The sequence below is a fragment of the Aphelocoma coerulescens genome, chromosome 2 (genome assembly GCF_041296385.1).
Source record: "Aphelocoma coerulescens isolate FSJ_1873_10779 chromosome 2, UR_Acoe_1.0, whole genome shotgun sequence".
NCBI classification, from domain to species: Eukaryota; Metazoa; Chordata; class Aves; order Passeriformes; family Corvidae; genus Aphelocoma; species Aphelocoma coerulescens.
This window is the reverse complement of record NC_091015.1, coordinates 117,294,015-117,306,519: the sequence shown is the minus strand read 5'-3', so window position 1 is coordinate 117,306,519 and position 12,505 is coordinate 117,294,015. Positions and strand designations below refer to the sequence as shown.

The 12,505-nt window shown below is 46.6% G+C and overlaps 1 protein-coding gene across 6 annotated transcripts; it reads left to right on the top strand.

The window, feature by feature from the left end:
• Positions 1-1,805: 1,805 nt before the first annotated feature.
• On the top strand, positions 1,806-12,240 carry TGIF1 (TGFB induced factor homeobox 1). Of its 6 annotated transcripts, none has more exons than XM_069004539.1 (3): positions 1,806-1,970; positions 9,620-9,846; positions 11,179-12,240. In XM_069004539.1, the coding sequence occupies exons 2-3, from the start codon at positions 9,664-9,666 to the stop codon at positions 11,743-11,745; spliced, it is 750 nt and encodes a 249-aa protein (XP_068860640.1). In that variant the 5' UTR covers positions 1,806-1,970; positions 9,620-9,663; the 3' UTR covers positions 11,746-12,240. The 6 variants fall into 6 exon arrangements, with proteins under 6 accessions (XP_068860640.1, XP_068860639.1, XP_068860637.1 ...); XM_069004538.1 differs by lacking the exon at positions 1,806-1,970 and adding an exon at positions 2,511-3,022; XM_069004536.1 differs by lacking the exon at positions 1,806-1,970 and adding an exon at positions 3,566-4,384.
• Positions 12,241-12,505: the final 265 nt, after the last annotated feature.

Here is a 12,505-nt window from a genome sequence, read left to right as displayed (position 1 = left end):
AGGTGTGTTGAAGCTTTACTGGCAGAGAAAGTTGTGGGGGTTTTCTTCCACTGCACCACTTTCTTGCAAACTTTAACCCACTACCACCTGGAACATGTATCAAGAGTTTTCAGGTGGTAAAGGCAGCCAAAATTTGTGGACAAACCTGAGATATTGCCCCAGGCAACAACCTCAACGTGAACTGCACAAACCCACTTTCAGTCTTTCCCATCGGTCCCAGCTATGGGTATACTCCTCCATACTCGCATCCATGGAGTAGCTTGTTTCAAAACAATGCCTCTCCACACATTTTCTACTACGGGAGCTAGGAAAGAACACCCACTGGTCCACTGCCTACTCCTACTGGCTTTTTAAAAAGCTGCCACGCAAAGTCGAAATTTATCTTTTCCTAGAAAGACTGTATCTAAAGCTCTTAAAAAGAAAAAAAAATATAACTTGAGCTCAGTGTGAAAATAAATATTTATTATTTTTCTCCTTATAAAAATGACCTTGCCAAAGAAGAAGGAAAAAACCCAAACAACTCAAGCAAACCTCTAAGAAAAAAAAAGAGAAAAATAAGGAGAGGGAAGAGCTAGTTTCACAGATTTGCCGGCGGTCCCAAGGACAATGAGCAGGCGTGAGGCGGCTCTGGCGGCACGGAGAGAGGGAAATCTCTTCGAATCCTTGACGTGTCTTTTGTTAACTTCCCATAATTGCTTTTTTGGCATGACCATTGCCCGGACGCTCGGAACAAGCAGTTCGAAGAGCCAGCCCTCACAGCTGGGAAGCAGAGCTTTTCCACAACAAAAACAAAACAGTAAAAGCCAAAATAAAGCCATACAGCGGCGTGCGCGCACAACCCCCGCCCCTGAGCCACCAGTCCCTCGGGGGCACGGCTCGGGTGAAAACACCGGCCCCGAGCGAGCCTCGTCCTCCCGGGCTGACACCACGCGGGGCAGCAGCACCGAGTTCTCGCACCCCCTGGACTCAGCCGGGGGTGACACGGCGGGAAGGAGGGGGAAGGCGGCGGGAAGGGCGGGCGGAGGGCACGCGGTCGGCGGGCAATGGCCCGGATTGCGCCGCCGCCGGCGGGACCTCGGACCGCGCCGCACAAGCTCCCGCCTGGCGCGGCGCTGGCCCGCGGCGCCGTCCGTCCGTCTGTCCGTCCGTCCGTCAGTGTGCCGCGCCCGGCCCGCCTCGCTGACCGACAGCCGGACACGCCGCCCAGCAGCCGCTCAAGGGTCACCCATCCCGGAGCGAACCTCCGGCCCCGCAGAGCAGCCGACACTGAGTCCTTGTTAAGTGGCGTGACTCACCAGCTGCCCTCCCCCATCACACATCCCCCGTTCGCGATGTAACAGCTGTTTTATCTCCCGCTGTAATTACGCCACATAAAAATAGTTACAAGGTACTCGGGGAGGGCTTTCTGTTAAAACGCTGTTGCTTCTCTTGTGCAATGAATGCGGATTCGTGCGGATGCCTGCGCCGCCGGGGGGGGGTGTAGGGCGGTGGGGAGGGAATGATCCCTGCTCTGCCGTAGGAATCCATTATTTCATCAGCCGTTTAAGGCGCCTGCTGCTCACCCCCGCGTCTGCCCGGCCGGGAACAGCCCCGCACGTGCCGGTGCGGGAGTGACACAAACACGCTCCCGTGGAATAAATGCACTCCGCACCCGCACGCCTGTTCTGCGGCCAGGCAGCTTGTTTTACTTTCCACGCCGAAACCTTTGCCCGTGACACTTCAGACCGCGGTTGGGCGTTCTGCACTTTTGATTTTTTTTTTTTTTTTTCAACCTGGTTTTGTCAGGGAGGCGGCGGGGGAGTGCCGGGACCCGCCGCTAAGGCCGCCTGTGCCGGGGGAGTGCTCTCCACCCCGTCAGGCTTGCAGGGAAGTTGGAGCGAGCTGCTGGTGGGTCCCACGTTTCCCATCCCAGAGGAAAAGAAACTGTTGCTGCTGCAGAGCGTGCTCGCCCGAGAGGGATGAGTCAAGCTGTGAGACTTCTCTCTTTTACAGCTGCGATCATGTGCCGCAGCAAAATCTACCGGGCTGGGGAGGGGGGGAACCGAAGGGGAGAAAAACAACCTTTTACGAACTGATGTAAAAATAACCGCAGAAACGGGGCTCGCCTTCCCCGCGGGGGTGGGTGGGGGGTGTGTGTGGCCAGCACCGGCCAGGCGGGGCTCCTTCAGCACGACAGGGGATGGGGGGAACAGCCCCCGCCGACCGGGTCGCTCGGCTGTCGAGAGGGGGGCGCCGGTCTTTGGAAGGCTCCTTTCCTTCCCCTGCCGTACGTACTCTCCTTTCTTCTCCTCTATTCACGCGAAGGAGTGGGTGGTTCGTCCGGCAGCAACAGGAGGAGGCTAGTCAAGGGCAGCTGTCAAAATCTCCCCCCCACCCCCGCCTCTTCCTTCTCCTCCTTCCAGTTTAATGATCAAACGTCTGCCTGGAAGAAAGGCGAGGGAGCGGGAGGCACGGAGAGCTCCCCCCGCCGCTGCTGTTGTGTGTGCATGAGCGAGCGGGTACGGGCGGACACCCCCCCGTTCCGGCCGATCCCTCCCCTCCCGTCTGACAGAGCCTCAACACCCGGGAGGGGAGGGAGGAGAGAGGAGGAGGAGGAGGCAGCCGCCGCCGCGAGTGCCAGTGCAGCGCACGGTTACTCTCCCGTACTCACTGCGGGGAGGTGGGGGAGGGCGGGCGCTGTGTACCTTTCTCTCCCGTGCATTTCCTCACTTTAACAGGCCGGGGCCAATCGCCAGCAGAAGGGAACAAAGGGAAGGGGGGAGGGAAGCCCACCCCGGCCGCACCAGAAAGCCCCTGGGGAGGCAGAGCCCTGCGGCTCCCGCTGACAGCAGCGCGGCCGCGGACCGGGCGCCTGGCTCCGCGGCGGTGTTTCTTCTTTCTTCATCGACCTTCTCCTCCTCCTCCTCCTCGCCGAGCTTAAAGGGGGAAAGCAGCGTCCGGCGAAGGGAGAAAAACTTGGGTCGGTGCGTGGGGTGTCCGGCGATCGGCTCGGTCCTCGCGATCAAGATGAAAAGTAAAAAAGGTAGTTGTGATGGGTGCCGGGACAAAGCGGGGTGCCCCGCGCCCCTACCCGGGGTGGAAGGGGGAAGGGGGGGCTGTCGCTAAGCCAGCCGGAGTCCCTTTGCCTTCTCGGCCGTTTTGTCCCCCGTGTGTCCCCCCTCCCTCCCCACACCCCCTGGCCTGTATCCCGTGGAAGATTGCAGTGGATGCTCTGCTCCCAGACAAAACATGCGGGGCTGTTGTTTGGAGGCGGCCGTCTCTCTGCGCCGCTGGCTCCCTGTCAAAAACATGTCCAGCCGTTCGCCTCGTGTCCTCCGCCAACTTTTGTTCTCGCCCCCTCCGTCGAGCCTCTTCCCCCTGCCCTCCCGTAAAACACTTTTCAACTCTTTTCCACACCGAACCCCACCGTTCCCGCGAGGGGAACGAGGGTGCGGGTGGTTTTCCCAACTTGGGGCGAGGAAAGCGGGGCCGTCCGGCAACTCTTTGTTCGCGGGGACGGCAGCGTGGGGCTAAGGCGTGGGGGGGCATCGGCGGGAGGGCTTCAAACGCCTTCCACGCCCTCGACCGCCTTGTTTTGCTGAAAGTTGAAGCCTTTTCTTCCTTATATCCCTTAAAACAGGGGAACGAAACAAGAAGTACAAAAGTTTTGACGCAGGGTTAAAGGGAGGGAGACTTCCCCCCCGTAACCATAAGGCCGTTTAAGTTTTCTTTGTGTTCACTTCCCAACAGAAAAACTTTGCAGTTAGAGGATCGTTACTCATCGCGCTCGTGGTGCTTTAAGTGCCTTTAAATTAGTGCTTGGCCACAAAGACGCGGAGCGTGCTTTCGGATCTAACGCTCCTGCGCTGGCTGGGAAGAAGTTCATAGCAAAGCAGTGTCTGTTCAGTTGCGATTTGCCAGTCGGCGGTGTGGCTGAAGGGTGTTTTGCATTCAAAGACCATTAAATGCTCCGAAGTGGAGGGTTAGAGGGGAGCAGTGCGCATGTTCAGTACTCCAGAGTTGTGCTGTTTTCCCCCTATTATGCATTCCTGCGGCTCTGTAGTAAAGCAGCCTATCTCATTGTTAATATCCTTGGAGCAATTAATGCATATGTAGTTCGTGAAATCATTGGGCTGTTGCAGCCATGGTGTGTGCTAATATGGTTTGTAGCCCTCGTCAGAAGTTTTTTTTTGACATGCCACTCGGCTAAGAGGAGCGCACACAAAGGGAACTGAGCTATAAAGGCGAAGTTTAAAGAGCAGGCAGGGTGGTGTTGAGGAGCGCAGCGTCCTGCGGGAGCGGAGTGGGGCTTGATCCCAGTCACAGCCGGAGCTGCGCGCCGAGCTCAGCCCCTGTGCCCAGAGACAGCAGCAGCGCTGGCTTTTAAATGTTTCAGCCGTCTTAGGTAGGTCGAGAGTCTTCACCCTATTGGGAGCAGTTTGTGGTTTGTTCCCCCCCCCCCCCTTTTTTTTTTTTTTAATACAGTTTCGCTGAATTAATTTAGCCCAGTTATTTTTAGGACATTCCTATGCTGCCTATTTGCTCAGCAGTGGTGAGCTGGTTTCCTGTCTGCTGTTGCTTCCATTGTTCAGACTTCTCTCCCCGAGGGCAGCTGCTGGTTGGTGAAATACCAAACTCCCTGCACTTTCAACTGTTGTTCTTGCCACCCCCGAAATAAATGCGTGTGGAAAACGCTGACGTAGTTTCTAGGTATGCATGTGTAGGGCTTTGTGTGTGAGAGAGTGTGTGTAAGCTCTGCTTTGAGGATTGCAAATCCTGGGCTGAAACAATGGAAACAATGAAAGGTGACAGGCGGGAGGGAGAACTTTTGAGAGGGGCCATGGGCCTGGGGTTTGCGTGGCACAAATTAAAAGGTGAGGAGACAAAGGCGGAAACTTTTAAAAAGATGTTAGGGCTAGGGTGCCTTTGTTTTAATAAAGGTTGGGCTTGTACTTATTTGTGACCTCCTGGCATTTGAAGCTCATTCAAGAAGTTTCAAAGAGTGACTTTGTTACAGATTTCTTGCTTGCACTCCTAGAAAAATCGCGTTTAGACGAAAAAAAGTATAGTACAGCCAAGTCTAGTTGCTTTAGAAGTAATAGAGTGCAAGCTGCAAAGTACAGAGGAAAACAAATAGGCTGGTTCCTCAATTATGAAACTCATTCAGAAGAAAGAGGTGTTTTTTTTACTGTGGAAATTCCCTTCTGTATCCTTGTAGTTCTTTGCTACTTATGAGTAAGTTGAAACTAATTTATTTTTTGTTGTTGTTGTTTTTAAAATTTGCATTATATTTTAGGTTTTTTTTGTATGTGTCTCGAGTTTTAAATTTTTTGTGTGATGCTGTGTTTTTGTTGTTGGTTAGTTTTGTTGAGGGTTTTTTTTTGGGGGGGGGGTTTCGCTTTTTTTTAAGCTAGCAGACTGTGGATTTAAACCTCAAGACTCTTCTATAGATAGTTTCATTTACAAATAATAACGTGATAGCAATCACATGGAACCTATTTGGCTTGTTAATGAGCTGATTTAGAACACAGTCTCGCAAAGGCACAGGCATGTGCTCAAGTTTATACATGTGAAGAATCTTACTGAACTTGGTTACAACAAGATCGGGGCCTTAAATAGGAACTGGTTCTGTTTATCAGTGCTCATTAAAAAAAAAAATCTCACTTAAGAAATTCAGAGAACCCTAAGAGGTGGGAGGTTTTCTTTAAGGTGATTTTTGTCCATCCCCTCTCTGGAGGGCAGAGATTGTTCCTTGTGGTATACTTTGTCCTCTTTTGAATAACAATTGGCTTCTGCCACTTCCTCTGTGAAGCTCTTCCTCGACACAGTGGGATAGTTGGGTTTTTTTGTGCCTTTTTTTCCCCCCCTCATAGCCTAAATTTTTCATTTGCTTAACTATTTGTCTCAGCCTCTCCAAGTATTATCTCCCCTTCAAAGTATTTTAGCACGCCTTTTTAAGCGGCAGTAGTTTGTTTTGATATCAGCTTTAGTCATCACTGTACTTTTACTCACGTTGTTTCAAGCTGTCAACTAACGGTTGGGTGTTGAGCCTAGGCTCCACATCCTAGGTGTAATCTTCCCTGAGCTGATTACGGAGGACCTGTAAAGTCTTTGGGCTGTGATACAATGCAACAGTGCAATCAATCATGTATATGACTTCAGCTGGGAAGCCAGGAGGATAAAGTAATTTATAAAGAAGGGATGCTGATCATGTAGTCCTTAGGTCATTAATAGCGTGGACCACTCTTTTAAGTGGCGATGTGGAAGTGAAGGATTGGGATTTTGTGTTGTTTCTCAGACCTCTCTGCAAATGAACTTGTGCTGCTTTAATTTTAGTTCTATAAAAGCAGGGTTTTTTTGTTTGGATTAAATGTATTTAGGAGGAGACGTAAAATAGCCTGGCCCTAGCCTGCTTTTAATACAAAATAAATTAGTAGGTCAGCTGGGGCTACTCATCGTGTCCACAGGCCTTTATTCTGGGTGTAAATAACAGTAAGCCAATGGTCCAGTCATGGAGCGTGGCCAGGAGCCTTTTCAGTTGGGCCCTGTTAAAACAGGAAACCAGCAGCGAATAGGCTGATTACTAACAAGACGGAAAAACAAAGCTGGGTTGTAATCAGCAGGAATGCTTTAATGAAAACAGAGCCTTGACAGCAACAATGTGGCTCCTGCTCTAGTAAAAAATATCAGCTGGGGTAGTGCGAGATTTCTAGCCATGACTTCCTGTTGCTGCTAGCTCTGTGCTGCGCTGGAGAGATCTGCCACGAGTTCAGAGGGCTGATCAGCTATTTAAATGAGCTCATTTAAATGAGCACAAGTCGTACTATACTGGGTTTCCTGCTTAACCAAAACCTGCTTTGTGTCACTAACTTAGTGTGTCAATTAATATGACACACTAAGCCAGTGGGTCAAAGGGCTGGCTCTGCTGGTGACTCATTTCTTGCTAGGTAGGTTACGGTTAGTCAGATGGCAACTTTTACTTTAGCAAAAGATCTTGCTTGAAAAGGGAGAAATGTTTTTATACTGCCGGCTTGCAGACAGTATCTTGTAACTTTTCTTTTTCTTCAGGTGAAAAAAAGTAGCAGTTCTAGGAGAGGTTTTGCAGTCAAGTCAGTTTTCACCTTCAGAGAGGTGTCCATGGAGTCTTTTATAGTTGTGTGGTAGATCCTGGGAAGGTTACCTCCGATTGGGTGGTGCGTATCTGGAGTCGTTTTTGTTATGGCATGTAAATGCTGCTTGCAAAACATTAGACATCTAACTTTTTCATAGGAGTAGTTTCTCCTTCCCTCTTGTTTCCAGCCCTTGCTATTTGCCTCTCACTCTTTTCCAAGGTCTTGCCTTACTGCCCATTATATTTAAAAACAAACAAAAAACCCATCCCAGTGAAGTGCTGCAACAGTTCTGGTTTCTGACAAACAAGAACAGCGCACCTCAAAACATTGTCTGAATAGCATGGGCTAGTTTTAGCTAGTTTTAAAATTCAATTTAAAAGGGCTGAGCTGCTTTGCAGAGCTGTCCTGTTGTCTGTGCAGGATCTTTGTTTTCAGAAGTGTTCCTTATGGCTCCAGGAGCCCATGGTGCAAGGCATGTTCTCAGGTCAGGTTGCAAGCATGATAGCACTTTCCATGAAGCTATGACAAAGTGGTTTCCTTGGAATAATTTTAAAGCAAACTTTTGACATACTTTCTACATGAATTAAGAAACTGTTTAAATCATTTGGAGTTTATCTTGTGTTGGTTATTTAAATATTGTCCTATTGTTCCTGTTCCATGACTGGATAATTTATGTAGCTAATCATCAGATGAAAAATTTGGTATGTTAGTTTGGTGTTTGTCAGTTACATAAATCAGCAATTGGGAGAATGAAAACAATACCAAGTAAGTTACTGAAGTAACTATGCCAGACAGATTGCAGATTGATCATGCTGTTGGGAATGCTTGCATATCAAAACTGCATTTCAAATTGGATAACTTAAACTAAGGATGATAACTTAAACTAAGGATAATTTACCATGTCAGCTTTGGCTGAAGTTTGGAAGTGTGAGGAAAGGTCCTTCTCTGTTTCTCTCCCTACCCTCCTGCCAAGTATTAAGGAAAATTTGCACATACATACCTTCTATCTTTCTTTGTGTGATGGTGGGGGCTTTGGTGGCTGGTTGGTTTTTTTAAAGGGCTTTACTTTCTTCTGTGCCTTTACTTATGGATATAACATAGTTTTATATAGTTTAGTATTTTCACAGGTACACTTCTTGTTGTTTAGGGCTTACTTTGTTTCCTTAAATAGAATTTTTAAATTATGGGTGGTTGCCCACATAAAATTTTACTTTTGACATTTAGTTGGCTTTTACTATCAAGGTTTTTTGTTTTGATGTTAAGAATGAGAAAGTTTCTTCCTTTCCACTCCGTCACCCACCTGATCTAAGTTCAAAAGACAAAAAGATTAGGGGCTTGTTTTCCTTCTAGTATAGTTTCTAAAACTGCTTCTGAAAGCCAGTGTGAGTGCACTTGAAATGACTATTAATTTGTACAAGCTGAACATGGGTAGTATCTTATTTGGACTTGTATACAGCTTGTAAGATTCCTAAAATTCCTGGTGAGTTTAACCTGGTGAGTACTTACAGCATGGTTTTCTTTGTGTTTTACAGAACTAGTGACTTGTGTATCCTACCAAAGGAGTAGAATTGTAGCCTTCCTAACTATTGAGTACTTGCTCGTTTGTTTGATTTACCTACCATAGCTTCATGTTACTAGTAGTGTGGTATACATATATAAAGGGATAGTCAGATTTTGAAATCTGTTCCTTGCTTTGTGTTGGAGGGAAAAAGTATGCAGTTAACTCGTACATTTGGAGCCCTTATAATAAGCATAGCACAGAACACGTTTCCACGGATAAAAATATGAGATGAAAACCATGAAGTTGGAAAAATAGGATAAAAACTGGTACATTTCAGTGATCACAGTTCTTTGATACACAATGCAATTAAATGAGAGTCCGTTTCCTGATAAACCGGTGGACTCTTAGGCACCTGGTTCTTCCTTCTTTCTGCACTTTCTTTTCCTTCATAAGTGAAAATCTCCTTAGGGGTGGGGACAAACAGTTTTTCCCTTTCTTCTTTCCTTCTTCCATTCATTTTTCTTAATAGATATAATTATTCATTTCAAAATCTACAACCTGTCCCTCCCAGTAGGAAAGAATTCAGCATGTTAAGAAGTAATTAAATAACTTATTGCTTGCGTTAGGTGTTTTAAGTTCTTGCTTATTGACCTTTTTGCCCAGCCACTGGATAGTTATCCTTGAAAAAAAAGCTCTGGATGCATACCATAGCAAGCAAACTTGGACAATATTCTCATTAGATAGAAGCTATCTGATAACGTGCAGCAGATAAAAGGTTGCCAGGGGAACAAGAAAATGAAGGTTTGCAGAGAAGAATTCTTTTAGGAACGGATCATTGGTGCTACTTTTTGTTCAGCTGACAGAAAAGCTGCAGCATGACAAGTTAACGCTGCAGGACGAACCTCCTGTTCAAGAGACTGTAACAGTAAAGACAGTTAATGTGATATAAAATGTCTGTGCCATACAGTGCTGGAGCCGAGTAGTTTGTGGATTTAGGAGGCTGATTGTTCTTGTCTTACAATTGTAGGTGTAGTTGCAATATCAGGCAGTGAAACAGAGGATGATGACACTATGGATGTCCCACTGGATCTTTCCTCATCTGCTGGCTCAGGCAAACGGCGGAGACGTGGCAACCTGCCCAAGGAATCTGTGCAGATTCTTCGGGACTGGCTCTATGAGCACCGATACAATGCTTATCCTTCAGAGCAAGAAAAAGCGCTGCTATCCCGACAAACACACCTTTCCACACTACAGGTATTTAAAAAAGTCATTCTCCCTTCTAAAGGAGCCGTTCTCTGTTTTGATTCACCTGTGGTTTAGTCATGGATACAAATGTTTACACTGCATGTGAGATTTCCTTTTTTATTGCTCCTCTCTCGCTGACGGCACTTGTAAGGAGAGATAGAGATTGATGATGTGTTACAATGATCTTTGTTTATTGGGAATGAAATTATTTTTCTGGGAGAACAGACAGTCACGAATCGGAGTATGCATGCTAATTTTTTGCAGAATCGTGCCCCAAAAGACATAAAGTGTCTGTACAAGGTAATTTATTGTGAGAAGAATGTATTTATTTTTCAACAGAGGTTTTATGGTGATAGATGCACAACTTAACATGTAATTCTTCACTTCTAAAATCAGCAGCTTGAGGCTCATTCCAGTAGAACATGCACATATATGATTATATGTATGATCACTGCCATTAAGATCAGTGGAACAACCTATACGGGATAGAGCTACTCAAGGGTGTTAGTACAGGTATGGTGAGGCTTTTGTGTGATTAGTTTGGATTCTCATCCTGGGATATCACTGGCATCTGTGAGGTCCCTTGGACACATCATTCTCATCTTCTGTGATCATCTTTGGTGTAATAGCTTTTGACCATTGCTGCTTCCCATGTTGTTGGAAGGTGGCTGCATGAGAATTTGGGTAAACCAGGGTTTGGTTTTGGGAGCTGCTAAATAGAGAGCACTCCTGTTGACTCCTGGGCTTTATTTTTCCATATTAATTCATTACTGCAAATTTCATAATTGGCTATAAAGTAAAATTTTCTTAATGCAATATCATCAAGAAAACTTCGTTTAAGTAGTAAACAGAAAAAAGACGTTAAACTATAAACTATCTTGTATCGCCCAGGAAACTGGTTGATATTTAAACAAGGACAAACTTAAATGAGGTAATTCATGTTATGTCTGTCGACACAGTCAGTTGAACAAGGAAAATCAGTAACTATTTGTGGGAGGAGTGGCTCTCTTCAGAGAGAAAAGGTTTTCCTGTTGTTAATTAACCTAAGCTAGGGAACAATAGCCAATAGGTTAATGTGTGTGCACAGAGTTAAAAGCTAAACCCCTAGTTTGGACTTCAGATGTCCCAGGGCTTTCTGTAACAGGAGCAGGGAGTTGGTGCTAGAGCACTGGGACAAGGGAAGGGCCTTTGCCAGGCGTGTCAGAACTTGTCAGTAGGTCTCTATTTTGTTGTGCAGTGAAGGAAACTGCTTGGAGGGATTCATTAATCTAGCCATCCGCTCTAGTGACACATAGTTGGGAATGAATGAAGGTATAAATTAAGATGTCATTGCGTTCCCAGGTCTGCAACTGGTTTATCAATGCACGCCGCAGGCTGTTACCTGACATGCTGAGGAAGGATGGCAAAGACCCAAATCAGTTCACTATCTCGCGGCGAGGGACCAAGCTTCCCGAGGGCGGCCTGGTGGAGTCTGCCATCAGCACAAAGAACTACATTCCCTTGCTGGAGGAGACTGCCTTCCTTCCCGCTGCCGCACCGCTTGGCAAGACTGTGTCCTCTTCCAAGTCGGCTTCCCCGGGATCAGTCCTGGCTCGGCCGTCGGTGATTTGCCACACGACTGTGACTGCGTTGAAAGATGCCCCTTTCCACTTTTGCCAGCCAGCTGATGTAGGCCAGACCACGGACCTGCAGCAGCCCCCGGCCGGTGGCTTCACAGATAACGCCCTCTCCTGCCATGAGGACGCATCTAAACTGGGACCTGGTGCAAACACACAAAGTGGGCTCTTTAACACTCCTCCTCCAACACCACCAGACCTTAACCAGGATTTTAGTGGATTTCAGCTACTGGTGGATGTTGCACTCAAAAGGGCGGCAGAGATGGAGTTGCAGGCGAAACTTATGGCCTAAATCCCCTTCCTTCTCCTTCCCCGTTTTGTTTTACCAGGCAGGGATCTAACAGCTGTGTGGTTATTGTCACCCACACGATATCAAAAGACTTCACTGCATTATTATTATTTTTTTTTATTAATCTTATTTGCACAAGGGGATTGCTGAAATGAAGCTTCCTGTCACTGAGATGGTCTTCAGTGGAATACGGTCATTCCAAGAATTATAAACTTAAAGCTACTGTAGAAAGAAAGGATTGTGTGTTTTGTTGGGGTTTTTTTTAATGTTTTCTTTGTAGATTTTTCATAATGTGAGATGTTTCCCAAGATCATGTGATTTGTTTTGTTTCTTTCAGACTGTGCAATATCTAGTAATGATATAGAGTCTTCTTATCATTCCCATGTGGAACGGAATATACCAACACGCTGTCTAAATTTTCAATTTTTTTAACAATACAAACTTTGGATGATCATGCTTTTTTCCCATAATATAATAAAATATTTTCTTTAAAAGTGATGCATACAGAGTATTTTGTTGAATGCAAGCTTTGCAAAAAACACCAACTACCCTTGAAATAAATCGAAGTGAGAAATATTTTTGAGCTCATACTGACTTTGGTTGGTTTAGAGAGCTATGCTAGCAGTTGTTGTTAACCAGATGTTTAAAAGAATGCTGAAAAGTGGGCCAGAAGTTACCTGATTGTGTTCTGCTATGGTGAAATTTTTTTCAGGGGCCAAGAGGAGCTATGTAGACAACTCTGACTAAATTTCAGAGGAAAACC